The sequence below is a fragment of the Chiloscyllium plagiosum genome, chromosome 17 (assembly GCF_004010195.1).
Source record: "Chiloscyllium plagiosum isolate BGI_BamShark_2017 chromosome 17, ASM401019v2, whole genome shotgun sequence".
NCBI classification, from domain to species: Eukaryota; Metazoa; Chordata; class Chondrichthyes; order Orectolobiformes; family Hemiscylliidae; genus Chiloscyllium; species Chiloscyllium plagiosum.
The window spans coordinates 23,607,949-23,626,446 of NC_057726.1; the positions used below are offsets into that span (position 1 = coordinate 23,607,949).

At 35.8% G+C, this 18,498-nt stretch overlaps 1 protein-coding gene across 3 annotated transcripts in view; it reads right to left on the bottom strand.

Annotated features, from left to right (window-relative positions):
• Nucleotides 1-825: 825 nt before the first annotated feature.
• vps9d1 (VPS9 domain containing 1) overlaps nucleotides 826-18,498 on the bottom strand; it is a 74,415-nt gene continuing 56,742 nt past the window's right edge. The window contains exons 14-15 of one of the 3 annotated variants that reach the window (XM_043706681.1): nucleotides 15,067-15,171; nucleotides 826-5,128 (exon numbers count right to left, since the gene is read on the bottom strand). In XM_043706681.1, coding sequence (XP_043562616.1) covers nucleotides 5,047-5,128; nucleotides 15,067-15,171 — 187 coding nt within the window. In that variant the 3' untranslated portion in view covers nucleotides 826-5,046. Of the gene's footprint in view, nucleotides 5,129-15,066; nucleotides 17,474-18,498 lie in introns of those variants that run through there. The other 2 variants (XR_006314088.1, XM_043706682.1) reach the window with 2 other exon arrangements.

Below are 18,498 nucleotides of genomic sequence, written 5' to 3' on the forward strand. Positions count from 1 at the left end.
CCAATATATTTTTTCCCCAAACAGTTCCAGCATGATCTCCTTGTTCTTGTATTCTACGCCTTGGTTAATAAAAACAGGTTCAGCAATTTGTAAGCTGTATGACTATTTATTCTTTCACTCCACGAGATTTCTTTTTGTTCACACAAATAATCTGTTCATTCGTACATGAGTTTTAACTGGCATCTGGATTAATGAGACATCACAAGTTCTTACCCTGAAATCCATTTGGATATATTTAGTTCTTGTCTGCATAACCTATTTAACAGATGTATCCTTCTGGTTCCTACCAGTTTTTGCACTATCCTAGCAATGTGACTTAATATGTTTCACTAACTTGATTCCCCAAATACTACTGATACAGGTCATACAGCATCACATTTCCAATTTCTCTTCATGTAAAATACTGGAACAGAGAGCAAGCAACACAAAATCATAAAATAACAAGGTAGAAATTCATACTATAGCTTAATACAACAGAACAATTACACATTAAAACACAGGAATGGACAGGAGCCTGAACCAGACCATTTACAGCCGATCAAGTGTCACTTAGATAGGCTTCCAGTGGTAATGTTAAAACACAAATGCGCAGAAACATTCTCACCGAAGCCAGATGCTAACTCACTGACACCTCCTCCTACCTCCTCGACCACAATTCCACCTCTCATTCACCAAACCATCCTCCCTTCTCAAGGTGTCCCATATCAATTGAATCTCACAAAACATGCGGTTCAAGGATATACTGGAGTGCTGCGCTATTTCTAAATCGTAACACGTACCAATTTGACAAAATACTTCAATTAGCCTAAATAACAGGTGCCATCATTGGTCAATTAAGTTTTATTTCTCAGAAACATTGTGACTTACAAATGTGTCATTACACAACAAAGCCTAAAACTCAGAGTAAAAATACAGAACCTGGTTTAAAGTGACTTTGCTGTGTTCAATATAGTTCAAAGACAGTATTTTCTTATCATGTACATTTATTTTTACTTTTCAAAAAAACTCACAATAATCTATAGATTCATCATGTCTAGGTATACATTCATAAGATTGCACTTCAACAATTGAATAAATATGTAAATCAAGGAAAACATTCTCTTTTTATTAAAAAAAATGACTTTTAACAGAAGAATCAACAACTTAATTCTCTGGTCCTTTCGTATATTTTAGTAGATAAACTTAAAGTACACAATTGAAAAATAATTAAACCTAAGTTCTGAAGATACTAAAATCATTGAACAGTTACCACAGAACTCCACTAATTTAAATAGTACATCTCCACTAGGAACAAAAGCAAGATTTTTTCATCACTCGAAGATCCATGGGCTAGAGGGGTAAAAAGAAAGAACTTTTTCACAACCACAGGCTAAAAAGAAAGAAAAACTCAACTTTGTACAAATATATGCAGTTTCACTAATCCTACCACTTGACCTTCTCAAACTTTGTACAATAACATGTCTAGTTAGAGACTCATTTGAAAATAGAGCTTGTATTTATTGGGTATAAAAAAAAACTTCCCTTTTATGAAGTCGAAACTTTAAAACTGACCTTTATGCAAATTCCATGTTATTAGCAAGTCACAGAAACTTAAGTTTTAAAAGCTGAATTGTGAAAGTAACAGTTAGAATTTATTCTGGCTTTATTTTAATGGCTAAGTCAGACGTAGGTCAAAAATTTATCAGACTTGCACTTCAAAATTGACAGTAATTTAATCATCTATATATGTATTCCTTTGAACTTTCAAATATAAATACCACACAAAGATCTAAAATTCAAGTTTTATTTTAAGTCTAATACAGCAAACCCATAACTACTTCGAATGATTGACATGATGCAACTAACACCTATATGAACTACATTAGGACTTAGCCCAATTTTTTTTAGATCTCCACAAGGCACTTCAGTCTTTTCTCACTACCTACCCCTTTTGATAACCTAGGTCACAAGGATTATTGTTATAGATGTTGCATTTCATAGTACAAAAAGTGTATCATACATTCAAAAATATCAACTTCATTTTGTCTATTCACTACTACCTAGCATTTGCACATTCATAAATAACACATAAATGCTGTCAATAATAGTATGAAATAATTCAAGACAAATAACTAAGACAAGAAAATAGGCTATGAAACAAAGCTTTTGCACACTTCAGAATACAAAAGTCATAACCTGAGCTCACCATTTTCTGAAGTGGGACTAAAGTGACAATGGTTGACTGATCTTCTGAGAGGCTCCCTAATAAAAAAAACCTGAAATACCTTTGGCATCTGCTAAATACAGATTTTTCTGATATCTTGTTCAAGAAACTAAGCTCAACAGTTTAATTTCTAAGCTTTAGAGATACCTTAGTGATTCTTTGATTCAGTGTCACCATTTCTACCTCTGAGGAAAAGGACAAATGGTTTATGGCTGTAACTAGACAGTTCTGCTGTAATGGAGACCAAAAAATAGTTTTAAAATCCCAGGTTGATGTCCAGTAAGGCACATGAATCCCAGAACAGTGGGCGTATTCACAGTACAGTCTGAAGGGTTGGGCTCAGGACCCACAGACAGCTCAGGTGAAGACTGGAACATTAGCTGTAAATATTAGATGTTGTGCAGCAGGGATACCTGTGACCAATCGGTGAAGGTGCCTAACGTAAAGGTGAAGTAGGATTCTTTAGTAATGATATTGATTCCCCTTAAGAAAAGTAATTTGAAGATTAAAAACAATGAGAAAGAACGGGAAAGCTGCTGAACAACTCTCTCTGACTAAAGGGCTCCAAAGTCCGATGTGCCAGTCTTGATTTAGGATTAGCACTTGACCAGGGCATAACAAATGACTGGTCTTAGCTATACTGATCAATAAATTATGCAACTAATTCTTTTTATAGCAATAATTCAATTTAGTGGGATTCAGAAAACAGACAGTAAAACGCAGTTCCAAATGTCAATGGATTTTAATGTTTTTCAAATTACCTCAATTACCTTGTCTCTGATGTCTGATGACATCATTTAAACATGTCTTTTAAATTCATTCTCCAGGCTACAGCAGGACAGTTGTCATTTATCAAATTATTGCCATACCATGTACAGATACCTCAAAGTGGTCATAAATTTCTGGAATTTTTCACAGTAAATTCCTTTTGCATTCAAATACTATATTTTTTTATTTACTTGTAATGTTGATAGTGAATAAGTAAAATATCATTCATAATATTTGAAATGTGCATGATATATTCATTAATTAGTTCACAATTGACTGAAGATCAGAACATATCACAAATTAGTATTTTATTAATCCCTCTATGGAGTTGCGAAACTTGAATTACAAGTTTCAAATTCACATAAATGACAATAAATAAAGCATCCTTCCACTGAAGTTTTAAAACGTATTTTTCACTAAAATTAAGATAGAGTTTCTTATTCAATATGCTTTCACAGTATCCACTAAATAGTGCACAAGCTTCTTTCAGTAGGAAAAGATAATTTCTTATGAAGTGCCTCAAGTTTGAAGAAATCATCAGCTGTTTTCCACTCCAAACTAAGGCTAACAAAGAGGGAGAATGCAATATAGTACAAGAAGATGTCAGAATGCTTGCAGATTTATCTGTTTAGAGGGTAAAACAATGAAAAACACTAAAAAGGCATTGGGATTTATTTCTAAGCATCTAAGAGGTACTGAAGTTATGTTAAACTTGTAGTGTCGAACGTCTTGTTCAGGCTACATTGATTTGAGCTATGTACTATAAAAAGATGTAAAGCAGGCTGGAAAATGTGCAGGAAATTTTTACAGGTACCAGAACTGAATAATTATGGCTACCAGGAAAGACTGAACAAATAGTGTTTTTTTTCTGGAGTAAAGAAGAATTAGAGGACGCCTGCAATAGAATACAAACACGAACAAAGACTAGCTAGGTCTAATGACTTGCTCCTGTATTGTTGTATGTAATCGCTCTGTTCCTGTTAGCAAGATGTCACTTATGAATGATTGATAATCTAAGAGACAGCTGGGTTTGAAGGTGATTTACAACATGAGTTACTGAGTAACTTTGTAGCTGTGATCTTGCTTTCTAGGGAGAGTTTGCTAAGTGTACTTCCTTCAGTGTACCTCATTTCAGTGGAAACATCATATTCAGGGTTCCAGGTGGAAGCTCTTTAATTCCTAGTTGGTCTAATTTTGGTCATGTCATCGGACACATGCAGCAGAATGTCATTTGACAATTTGTCTCCTGTCCCCATACTATCCACTGAATTTTTATTTCCAAAGTTACTGAATAGTTTATTTCTATATTGGCATCAACCTTACATGCACTCATGTACACCTACTCAGGCATGCACATAACATGCATTAATAATATATGAAACAAGGTCTTAAAAAAATGAAAATTATTTTAAAACTATCAGAAACAAAGCAGGAATTATTCATAGGAACATTAGAAATCTTTGTGTTCTTACTAACAACCTTCCACTTTCTCAGACAAGCATTCAAAATTCTACAAAGTAGCATTGAAAGGTAGAATGCTATAAGTCTGGGATAAGGTTTCAGTTAAGTGTTCTTTGACTTTTAAATAACTGACAAAATCAAAAATAAACAATTCTATCAACTTAGAACTTAATATAAAATGAAATAACCTCTTAAAAAACTGGTTGTATCTTCGATCAAAACTCTGTAGAAAATGCAATATTTACACTGAGTGCAGGATTGAGTATGCACTTGTTTAGCTCCAATGCCCAGTGTGTATTAGCATTCTCTAGTATTAATTGACCAAATCAAATCTTTTAGCTTCCTCAATGCAGTCTTAGATCATTACTCTCAAACAACCACAATATTATAGCCTAACAATCTCATACACAGAGGTTAATTTTATAGTGAGTTATTTTGTGCAACAGCAGAATGATTGTCCTAAGTACTGTAATGCTTCAATTTATTTTACGCAACCATGAAGAACAGTGCCTTGGCTCCAGTGAATTTAATACAAAAGTAAACATTTACTAAGTGTAACAAGTAGTAATTTTTGAACATTCCCCATAGTGAATACATGGATGTAAACTGTAGTATCATCCTTTGGATAGAGATTCCACATATGAGAGAGCGCTCTGCATAGATGTCAGACAGTAGCCTTCTTCACCAATTAAATATCTAAAGAAATAAAAGTTGGAGTTAGCATTTCTTAAGACCATGTATTTAAAAGCTACATGAAACAGTAAAATTTCCCAGTGAGATTTGCTTCAAACCAAGATCCTTTCAAGTTTTCATGCAACATTCATGCATCAGGGTGAGATAAAAGACAAACTTGAGTCTGTGACCACGAAGTACCTTTTACCTCCTCAGGGACATTTACTGAACATTTCATTTATTTTGTAGTCTATAAAATAACGAATAAAAATGCTTTTCACATGCTACGGTGCAAAAATGGATGGCCTATTGCTATCCAAACTATGACTGTGGACCATACTCAATCCGTTGGTCCCCAGAATATGAAATTCCAATTTTAAGTGATGAAGTTCAGTATGCACTGATACTGAACACATTCTGCCTTGAAGCTCATCAGCATAGTTATTTTGAAAAATCTCAATACACGCTAAATCAAAACCAGACTCTCTTAATAATTGCTGCTTGAGATATATTCAAATTGGTGGGTTTATTGATTTAAACATAGTGTACAGTCCATGTGAAACCATAGTGCATGCAAATGATTTACAAAGACAAAGAAACCTTGTTAATAAAAGCACTAAACATTCTATTTGTTTTGAGAAAGGTACAGCATGGTAAGTAGTACTTCAGTTGTAATTAACGACGATAACATAGTTGGACCTGGGAAGGCTAGGATAAGATCACTTTTCATCCTGCTGAAGATAGGATATGGCAGACAGCTCCTCAGGGCAAACTGTGCCCTAGTCTATGTGATGACTTAAATTTTATGAATAACTTAGTTATAAATGAACACAGGAGCATTCCATTAGAAAGCAGTGAATTGTATGACAAACTTTATGAGAAAGTAGTAACCTATGACGTACAAATATCACTGAATGTATTCTAGATGCTGACACAACCCAATAATTAACTGAAGATTGTTTTCTGACAACAGTTAGTGACAGCTAATGAGGCCAGCACTGACTTTTCTATCATGCTGCAGAATAGATATTATCTTTATTATGTCATTTTGCAGATAAGGAAGTGGAATTCTGCAATTTAATTATCATCAAAAACCACAGATTAGATAATTCATAACTTTGGAAGCATTTTGGTTATGCTAAGCATACTTCTACAAGAACAAGCTTAATAAAGTCATAAACAGTTATGATTATTAACAGAAACATTTTGCAAACCTAATTACTTATTTGATAGCCATTCATTTGCTCAAATTGATTTCATTGTTCAAGTTTTCACCATTATTTTGGTCCATATATCGTGAAATACACGACAGTAATGTAGTTTCTGAGCTAAAGCTAAGATACCATTTCTGTGTGAAAGTTAGAATGTATTCATTGTATTAGAAAATACTCAAACTTGATCTATACACTCCTCAAAGTTGATAATCTGAAACAATGAAACTAACATTTTCAGTTTGCAGCATGGGGAACGAATGAAGTTGGGGACTTTTGAAATATTCTAGGAGAAAGTGAGGACTGCAGATGCTGGAGATCAGAGCTGAAAATGTGTTGCTGGAAAAGTTATGACTTTATTAAGCTTGTTCTTGTAGAAGTATGCTTAGCATAACCAAAATGCTTCCTTCTTCAGGAAAGAAGGGCTCACGCCCGAAACGCCGAATCTCCTGCTCCTTGGATGCTGCCTGACCTGCTGTGCTTTTCCAGCAACACATTTTCAGCGACTTTTGAAATATGCCTTATTACTGCACCTCCTTAACTTTATTCAATATAGCATTCCTCTTTTTCATTGATATATCAATCCAGTTTACCTGTTGTGGGCTAGTGTCTATAATCTTCCTCATTCCCCACTCACCACCATCCCTTTGGAGTCTGCTGAGAGAACAGTAATCTGCATTTCACTCTTGAATGTCTATTCATGAGTGCAAAGGCACTTGCCACCCTTGATCTGAGTAAATCAACTTGCCAAGGGTCCTTGAATAGCATTTCCTGAATCTGTGACTTCTACTATGCAGAAGAACAAGGTAAATACACTCTTGTAAAGAATCCCCTCCAAACCAAATATTATCTTGACCTCAAATTATATTTGAGGGATTACCTCCAGGCAATGATCTTTGAATTTTTTTGCTTGCTTACATCATATTTTCTGTGTACATTGATTTTGAATTACCTGCAAATAAATTCTCAGCTAAAGAGTTAACAGCCCAGTTGCTACTAGGCACAGTTGCTACATCTATTACTAACCCATAATTGCTCCAGAACCCTACTAAGCAGTGGGCTGGCACCAAAGATAAAACAATGTGCGAGGAATTGGAATCAGCCAACTGTCATCAAGAAGGAAAAAAAAGTGATTCATGCATTTAGTATGGGATAATTGAAGAGAAAGGGAAAATTATGAATGTCTCTCGTGTTAATTGCCCAACACCTTTAAGCTTTGTTTGTATGCAAAATATTTATTCAACGAACTCTGAAAAAGAGGACAAAATGGGAAATTTAAAAGAAGTAAAACTTCAAAGAGAAATGAAATCCACACTAAGGCAACCATAATCAAATGGATAAAAAGGCCAGCTTGGAATAAGTAGCGTGTCCAGAAGTATCAATGTTTCTCCTGTTTCATAAGTGAATGAACAACAGACACGCAAGTAGTCATTTAAGGATCTTCTAACTGATATCATGACAAATGTGGCTTGGAAACACTGGAAACTTTAACATTGCGTGAGCTTATGAAATAATTAGTTCAAGATCCAAGTGCATATTTTACTGCCAAGTATTGTCTGGTTTATTAAATTGAAATTCTGTTTTGCTCATTTACTTCATATTTCTTTGGCAAATGCACAAGTTCAGAGGGCATGGAAGGAGACAACTCCACGAGAGAAAACAGCGATTGAGAAAACCTATCATGTGGTTTAGTGATGAGCAATCCAAACAATTGATTTTATTTATGCAGTGGTGTGCCAATATTAATGATAGTTCAGGTATCTATAATCTATTCAGTTGGGGGAAGAATAGAAATTAATCAGATATTGAAAATTACAAGACATCTTTCTTTATCATAATGTTATAAGAATGGTGAACAGTTATTAATATGCATGTCCAGATGCAGCACTGATGTGGTGGTGGTGGTTGGGGGGAGTGGGGTGTGGTGGAGGAGGAGGAGGAGGAGTAGAAGATGTGGACAAGGACAAGACATCTTTCTTTATCATAATGTTATAAGAATGGTGAACAGATGCAGCATTGGTGTGGTGGTGGTGGTTGGGGGGAGTGGGGTGTGGTGGAGGAGGAGGAGGAGTAGAAGATGTGGACAAGGAGTAGAAGTGGAGGAGAAGGAAGATGAGAGTGAAAAAATAACTTTATTTGGTATTTTGTGGACCATTTCTTGGAGTTACATTACATTGGTAACATCTCAGCACTGCATTAGTATCTCAAAGTCCATCATGTACTGTAGTAATCCCTGATCATTCTAATTTTTGCAGACCTCATTAAATCCCTATCTTCTAACAAACTCAATTTAAAATCTTTGTCCTGAGCCTAAATTCCTCCACAGCTCTGCCACATTGTACCCTTATATCATCTGTCATGCTTTATCACTTGCCTGAGTGTTCTCTTTATCCAATTTTGGCCTTTTGTACCTCATCCTCTATTATAGACTCAACCTTTCATCACCCAGGTCCATTGAACAGATTTCCTGTTTGTGTGGAATTTCTTCCCAGAACCTTTCTACTTCAATCTTCACTTTGTAAATATTCCCTCAAAATAAACTTGTTTAACCAATGTTTGTTTATCTTACCTAATCTCACCCTTCCTAGCATGGTATGCAATTTTCTTATGTCATGAAGTTACAATGTTATAGGCACTCCCTGAGTTGAGAATAGGTTCTGTTCTGCAGTTTTTCTGCAAGTCAGAACACAATGCAGGACAACATAAACGAGTCACTTGTAAGTATAAGAAATGTTCCCATTTAAAATTAAACCCCTGTATGAGGTTCCATTTGTAAGTAATGAGCATTCATAAGTCAGATGTTTCTAAATTTGCACTAAACTATGTTGTACATATGGAAATTTCCACTGCATTGCAGCCTTAATTCAATTGAAACGGGTTCAACTACTACATAAAGTATTGGTTCCCAATAATTTGAGATAAAAATCAATAATTGTAAAGCTACAAAAGCTAGCCTACTCTACCAGACAAAGTGTTTGCAAGATCTTTTATGACAGCTGTGCACAGATAATTTGCTTATTTCTTTGGACAGAATTCAATTTCTTATTAACTCTGTTTAATGAATACTTGCTGTCTTCCACAAAATATTTATATGAGAAACTCCTAGGACAAACACTGCTCATGGCATATTTTTAAGAACAAACTGATCCAACATTTCAGTTTTAAGGTCAGAATCTAAAGTAGAAATATATATTTACTCTCTAATTAGCAACGTTATAACTCTTCACTTATAACAGAAGTTCGATGATTCCATCAAGCTTGAGAAATTCAGACTGTCCAAAAGGATAATATAACATATCCTCAGAAACAAATACAATGCACAAATACAAGAGTCAAAAAATGTCGTGCTGGAAAAGCACAGCATCCAGAGAGCAGGAGAGTTGACGTTTCGAGCATTACCTCTTCATCAGCAATGCACAAATATGCCAGCTTAACAGACAACTGCCAATGAGATTTTGAATCTATTTCCCCAAATATTGTAACTGTTAAACAAGCAATAACTGACAAACACCTCACACCAATTGCGTTGGGAGGTTCCTATTACTGACAGTCAACAGTGGTGGGCTGGGTTAGACTCTCTCTTTTGTACTAGAACACGATGAGTTTAAAAAGACACGAGCATTCAGTTGGTTAGAATTTAAGCACAAATCTAGCCTTGGACTCATTTTAATTGATGTTCATTATTTTGAATTATTATGGCGTATTTGTATTAATTGAACAAATATTATAATTGTTGCTCTGCATTTTTGCTTACTCTGAAACAAGTATTTTCTTGAACAAACTCTGAATAAGTTGTGGTTGAGAGTGTGAGGCCAACAGATATGAATATGCAGTTCAGAACTTTAAAGGGTACGACTTGTCTGAGTTTGTGCCCTGATTACAATTTCAGGCTCTCTTTCTTGGGTAGAAATTCAATATAAGGATTAATGATGATTTTGGAACTTGGCACAATGAAGAAACAGTGAAAGTGATACAAAGCAAACTATCTTTTCTTGAAGCAGAGATTAAAGGCAGAGGGAGAACTAATTTCAAAACTTTGAGAGTCTGATATAAATATGGATAAAATTAGATGCTTAACTTGAGCGATGATGTGGAGGTGCCGGTGTTGGACTGGGGTGGACAAAGTTAAAAATCACACAACACCAGGTTATGGTCGAACAGGTTTATTTGGAAGTACTTGCTTTTGGAGCGCTACTCCTTCATCAGGTAGTTGTGATAAAGGAGCAGCACTCTGAAAGCTAGTGCCTCTAAATAAACCTGTTGGACTATAACTTGGTGTTGTGTGATTTTTAACTTGAGCCAGGAACAGGAAACAGAAAAATAACACACCTGGAGGAAGAATTAGGAATTATACATTCCTCCCAAAACAGCTAGATTAGGTTTTAGATGGATGAAGGTACAATGAACAATGGTGTGGTTAATGAAGTTGGGCACAAGCACAATGGTAGCATTCAAGAAACACAGTGCTCTTTGACGGTTGTAGGGCTAGAGGAGGTTACAGATACAGGAAGGAGTGAAGCCATGGAGAGAATGGAATATGATGGTAAGAATTCTTTTAAACTTTGAAACACTCAGGTACTCTGAGCCAATGTAGGTCAACCAGCACAGTGGCGATGACCAACAGTACTTAGTACGAGTTAGGACACAATCAGTAGAGGCTTGGATGAGCTCATGTTTATGGAAGACGGGAGGTACAAGGTGCAAGATGAAAGCTGGACTGGACAGAAATGGAACAAATTGAGTCACAACTTAATTGAAGTATTAGTGAGATTTTAGCTGCTTGAGAACTTTCAACCTCCTGCTTGAAAGCTGAACTACAAATCATTCTGGGCGCAAGTGAGGACTGTAGATGCTGGTGATTAGAGTCAACCTGGTGAAGAGCTTTTGCTTGAAGCGTTGATTCTCGGGCTCCTGGGATGCTGCCTGACCTGCTGTGCTTTTCCAGCACCACACTCTCTACAAATCATTCTGTCTGCCGTTCAGAGATCAACTTATAAACAGAAGAGCCCAAACTTGTCATTGGGTTTGCATTATCATACTAAAAATATTACTGAAAAGTACTACTCCAACTGTTCAAAATATACTGAACAATTATAAAGAATCTTTTGTTGATAAGGACATAACCAGAAACGACACAAGTCTTATACCCTCAACAAATAAAAAAATTGTTTTGAAAATAACGTCTTGGTGCAGCCCATTCAATCAGTCTGTAAGTGACAATACTAAAACTAACATCTTCACCATGGCTGGTTTTCATAATTGGATTTTGCCAAACATTTGTTGTTACCCTGAAAATTGATATTCTTGTGATTCATTTAAAAGAGCAAAACATTCTGCAGTGTAAAAAAAGTATAGCTGGGTAAGTGGAAGTTAAAGAAATGGTGAAGAAAAATTGCAGCAAAAAGTGGACCAGTGGAAAACTTCTGGCTTCTGCTTCAGAACACACACTGCTCTATAATTTATATCCCATGGTCAGATTCAAGATAGCTATGACAGTGCACAACTCAAACACGGCAGAAACACTCCAAATATACAAGCATGAATTATAAATACTGTACCCTTTGTACTACGCTAGACTATTACATGCTGGAAAAACTTCTTATCCATCATCTGAATGGCATATCCATTCTTTCAAGTCTCAGTTTGGAATGTGTTGGAACACAAATGCCAACGGTGAACTGGGGTTTATATTCACTAGAAATCTGATGGATTGCTGCTGGTTTCGGTTCAGCTGTCATCCTTCAGGCATTAATGGAATTTTGCTGCCTTTGATCTTTGCCAGTTTCAAACTCAGACTCCAAAGTGATTGATTTTAAGTTTCACTGACAGTTGCGCTTCTCTTCCCTTAAATTAACATTTTTATGTGCCCTAACACATAAATCCATCACAGAGATGAACAATTGACATTTGGGCTTGAGTACAGCTCAACTTGGCAAGACAACAGCATCCCTGCCACAACTGTCATCATGCATTTTGGATTTTGAATCATAAATATAGTCAGGTTGTAAATTACAAATATTGTTCGAAGACTTGTAGGAAAAAGTTAAATCATAATTATGGAAAATTAACAAAATATGCACAGATCACTACATCATTAAATGTGATCATAAGCTTCAAAATAAACTGACAAAGTTCATAGGCTTATTTACAAACAAAAATTGACAGAAATACTTTGAACTATCAGCACATTATCCTTAAATTCAACATGCAACACTGTACTGTTCATTTTGAGAAGCCAAAACTTTACATACTCAATTCACAAACGTCGATCATAGCAATTTACGGCACAATTGGAAACAATTGGGCTCACCATTTCTGTGCTAGCCAAAAAGGAAATCCAGCTTAATTCTATTTTTCAGCTCTGGGTCTATAGCTTGGGAGGTTCTGACACTTGAAGTGCATACCCAAGTTACGTTTCAAATGTGATGAGGGTTTCCACCTCCAGTAAATGACAAAAGGTTATCAACCTGAAAAATTAACTCTGTCCCTCTCTCCAAGACACTGAATACTTCCTGGATTTTCTGGTTTTAGCACTACGCCCAGTCTGGGTTTGGTATCAAAGTCTGATAACAAAACAAACTTCCATATTTGAGCTCATAAATAGTGCACTTTCAAAGTTTATAGATGATTTTCTTTTCTAAGATAATATTTTACATTTATGAACAATGAAATTCACCTGCTTTTTCAAGCTTAAGAAGGATAATTTTGTCAAAGGACCATAGAAGTTCTAATGTTTAAAAGAAAGTACTCTCCTCCAACAGATCAAACAAGATAGTAACTGGAGCACACAGCAGAAGTCATGGTCAGACAGATACTATTGTTGGAGTCTGAATTCAGTTGCCAAGCTATTTTCTGTGGAGTTGGCTAATTCACCACTAATTGTGAGACCTAAAAAATGAAAACAAATATCAGACATAATTGTGGTTCATCTGACCTTCAAAACAATCCCAAACTAAAAAGGGAAGTATTTTATTTCAAGTGGTATTGTTTTAGAAATAAAGAACAAAGAACAATACAACACAAGAACAGGCCCTTCAGCCCACCAATCCTGTGCTGACAGATGATGCCTTTATAAATTAAAAGTCTTTTGCCTCTGGATAGTCCACATCCCTCTACTCCCTGCCTATTCATGTATCTGTCAAGATGCCTGTTAGACATTGCTATTATAAGTGCTTCTACTACCTCCTCTGGTAGTGCATTCCAGGCACTTATCACCCTCTGTGTAAAAACATTTTCCTCTCATATCTCCTTTAAACTTTCCCCTTTTAACTCAAAATTGTGTCCCCTATTAATTGATATTTCTACGCTGGGAGAAAGACTCCGACTATCCATGCCTGTCATAATTCAATCAGGTTGCCTCACAGACTCTGAAGTTCAAGTGAAACCAAACTAAGTTTGTCCAATATCTCTCCCCTCCAGAACAGATAGCATTCTGGTAAACCTCTTCTGGTAGACCAGAAATGAATGCAATATTCCAAATATAGCCTAACTCAAGTACTACAAAACTGCAACATGACTTACCAATTTTTATACTCTGTACTCTGACCGTTGAATGCAAGCATGCCATATGCCTTCTTTACCACTTTAACCACTGGTGTTGCCATTATCAGGGACCTATGTGCCTAGATCTTCAGTATGTTAATGCTTCGAAGGGTTCTGCCATTTACTGTATGCTTCCTCCCTACATTAGATCTTCCAAAATTCATCACCTCACATTTGTCCAGTTTCAAGTCATTTGATTTCAGATAATCAAACTAAAGTACAGCAGAAATTCAAGAGCAGGACAAGTAAGAAAGATTGGTATTCTATTCTGGAAAAGTAGTAAAACATATAACTGGAACTTAACCTTTAGACACTCTATACAAACATTTATTTATAGAGGTATGCAGAACATGACCACTTTCAAATGCAAAAGACAAGATTTCAGTCCGCTCCTAAAAATCCAAATACAAGTGAATTCCGAGTTTGTGCCCAGAATACAATTAAACACTCGATTAATATGCAACTAACAGTTATTGTGAGAAACATCATTCATTTTGTCTGAACATATTTCTTTAAAATATGCCTATTTTAAGAACATCTCTTTCAGCAATAAACACATCGGACAGCAAACTGATGTGTAACATCTAATTTCTTTTCAGCATTAATATTACTCCTGCTATTTATCTAACGTCGTTGGGTTTCTAAGTTGCACTCAAAATACTCGGCAGCCTTGTACATTTTTGAAAAGTTCATAGCATCACCTAAAATTAGGCTGAAAATATGTGCTGCTTTACACTTCACCTTTTTAAACCAGAAATATACAGCACATCAAAGGAAAACTACATAGTAAATTCCTATTTTTAGGACATTAAAATATATTTAAAAAGCAACAGCACTACCTTCTGGCATCTGCTGCATGTGCACAAGACAGGAGCATAGGAGCTAAAGCTCCATGTAGTGTTACTTTTTATATAGCATTACAAAGGCATTAAGTTAAACTTCACTGAGCTGGTTGAAATTGGTAAATAGTGATATCATGTAGATCAATGAAGTTCGAGATTTGACCCCTGAAAGACTGGCATTTTGGCTGGTGTCAGCTGAGCAAAATATTAAGGGATGCTATAATTAGCGTTGATGCTGTTGAATTAGGAGAAATTGCAAAATACCCTCCACCATTTGTAGACTTTAGAACAGTTGAAACAACACGTTAATTTAAGAAAAAAATCTACGGTTTTTAGCATGAGTGCAGTTGCTTCATTAGAGTCTTACCCTTCATGAATAAATTCTTCCAAAGCTGCACACTCCGATATGAGTTGCGTTAAGTTGCTCTTCAGTACCACATAAGACAAAATAGGTAGTAGATCATCTGCACCGCTACAACAGATTACAAGACAGACAAAATACATTACTGATATAAAACAGATCAATAAGAAGAATTTTCATAAATATAAAACCTGATTGATTGGAATGGTTTCCCTTCGTTGTCCTTTAAATGAACTGTTCCCCACAATATTTAAAATCTTAAATATGAGGAGCCCAGCAGTAGTCAAAGCTGTTCTCCTCCATTCCTGTCTACACCTACAACAAAGTTTTATTTGATGCAAAAAGAAGTTAATACCTTCAATAGGTATGAAAATGGTTGAGATCCTACTTAGAGCAGCTATACTCAGCTGTTCAAGTGTCAAATATATCCTGGTTCTAGGAAGACATTCAGGAGCATGAACCTTTGAGAATGTAAGATAGGTTAGACAATTTATCTTCACAAGTTGTCACAGTTTGTTTTACATTACTTATGAAAAGAACACACCTTGCTGATATTTGAGATCTTTAAAAAAAATCATAGGCTTCCCAAATCAGTTTTTAAAGAGAGTAACTGAGCAATAGAAACTAGGAAGATCTCTAGTTCAATTCCTGGCTGTATCCATCAAGCTACTGCCTGTCTAACAACCGATCCAACCATAACAAAAAGGTTGATTGATGCTACTAAACCATTTGTAGTTACTCCTCAAATAATGATAGAGTAATCATAAATGTCTGTGCTAACTTACTGTTTTTAGTCAGATGTAAATTGCCTCTGAATGCAACAGAGTAAAGCTCCTCTTTGAATATATGGCCACATGATTGATATATGACCCCAAAAATGTGGCACCCAATCTAATCTGAAATTATGAAGTTTAGCTTGGACAAGCAATAAGAATACTAATTATAATTTACCTCATTGCTTCAAAATCTCTTTTAGATGACTAGTTTTCTCAAGCTTTTTTCTTCTGGCATTTATACGATCAAATATTTGGTTACACTTCCCAATTTCAACCATATTATAGGCCCTGACACCAGTGCAAGCAAATTCTGCAAAGAAATATGAATGCCACTAACCTCTTGGCAAATATACCACAACACTTCATTGCACTGTGAAAAAAAAAGCTTGGTGCAGGTTAGGATACAGGCAGCAGAGTTTTGGACATTCTCAATTTGAGGTCGATAAAACTAGGGAGGTTAGTTAGAGTATACTAAAATCATTAAATAAATAACAAAGACATGGCTTTTCTTTTCTCACAACCTAGCTGCAGGAAATTTCTACATGTCCACTATTGATTGTTGGACCAGAGGTTTGACTGACCGTTAGAAACAGTAGAAAGAATAAGAAAGGTGGGTTGACAGAGCTGGGTATTGTCAGCATACATGAGAAAACTGATGGGGAACCATCAAAGGTAACAGTCTGGGGTGTAAACCATAGGTAATGTCATCAAAACAAAATACATTACTTTTGAATGATATTTATCAATGCACAAAATGGAGATGAAAGTGGCATATGACATCTACAAAACTCAGGGGTGGAAAAGCAGTCAAAATAACAATGTATTTCATTTTATCTACTTCTGTAAACTGACAAGAGGCATGTCAAAGACTGACTGAAAGTACGTATAATTGAAATCAAGTGGGATCTGATTCCTGATCAGTGATCTGACAATGATAGACTTAGAAATAAATTATTTGGAACATAACAAAAGAACAACTATTGGGAATATTTTGCTGAAATTACCTATATTTAACCCGAGACAGCAGTTGGTGAATAAAACTTAGAATATTGTTTCTTGATATAGAAAAATAATTGAAGCTCCGAATCTGAATTTGATTAAAAAGTGAATTTACTACAAGAATGGGAATATCATTTTTACAATGTTGTAAACTTAACACATATGGGATGATGGGCTAAAATGCAGCAATATATCAAATCAGTCCCTATTTTCAGTTGCCTCATTTATGTTGCTATGCTTCAATGTCTTGTTTCCATTCAAAACAGTCGGTCATGAAACGGCTGGTTGCAGTCGACAGCATCGTGGCTTCATTGTGCCCGGAGCAGTACAAGAACAGGACTTTGCAGCAAGGCGGCTAATAGCGCAATGAAGGGTGGCAGTGGCTGGGGCCCAGCGTGAGCCCAGATGGTGGCAGCAGCGAGGCAGTGGTGAAGGAAGGCTGTTGTGGCAGTCAGCAATGAGGCAGCGGTGCCAGTGGCAATCAGTCGCAAAGGATGGTAGCAGTGTCGGTTGGGACCCAAGCCTTGCAAGCAGTAGCGAGGCCTGGCACACCTGACGGAGGTCAGCAGTGGCCGCTGGCTGTGAATATTGCTAGCGAGCTTAGATTGATCTTAGCCCATCGTGGGGGACAGCGAGCCCTGTAGGGGAAAGACCAGCTTGAGGCATTTGCAGGCATATGACTTATTAAAAGACTGTAATGTATAATTTTTTCTATTTTCCAACTTTTATACGAAGAAGACTGTTGTGCTAAACTTTGTAACCTATTTGCCTATTTTTCTACATCTGTAACTAAGATTTTGTACCTACCATGTGTACATTGTAGACTTATCACTGTACTCTTATACCTCTACTTCAGTACATGTGACAATATAACCTAAATCTAAATCTAAAGTCAATTATAATTGGCACTTTTTCTTTGGGAATATCATTTTAATGTTGCATTACACTAGGCTGATATAGTGTCACATGATCTGATTGAGGCAGGGTCTATATGGATCGACAGCCCACTCACTCCGTGGCAATCATGCTCCTCAAGCCGCCTGTTCTCATTTTCGACTCTCCTACTTACCACCCATCCTAATACCCTATCTTCCCATTTGCCTGATTGGTACACAGAAGGATTAATAAGTTGGATTTCAGGAGAAATAGTTAGTTTCTTTTTATGCCTTAAAATTTATTTTAATCATTTGTTTGTACAGTATTTCAATATATAAGGTATATAAGGTAATCTTTGAATAGAAAGGATCTACAGAACTTTACAGCTTTTACACTGGAAAATCTAATTCACTTAACGTTCTTTCATTTAATATTGCACGTTTGAAGAGAGCAATTAGGATGTTAAGGAGAGAGGAGTACTGTACAACGTTTGAGGGGAAATAATTAGAGACTGCAAATTGCTATGAAGCATGAATGAAGTACCTAATTTTCCAGACATTTTTTATGAACTAACAATAGAGATAGTCTAAAAATCCACGATACTTAGAAAGCCCCAATGCTAATACGATGATCTCTGATGAAAGTCAAATTTGGATTGAGTAAAAAGATTATATGTAAGTTTTAACAGGCTAGACAGTTTAACATGGTATCTCAATAAAAAGGCTAAATTTATTTTATTTTACACAATATTCTTCTCATATTTAAAACTTGGTCATATGTTTTCAAA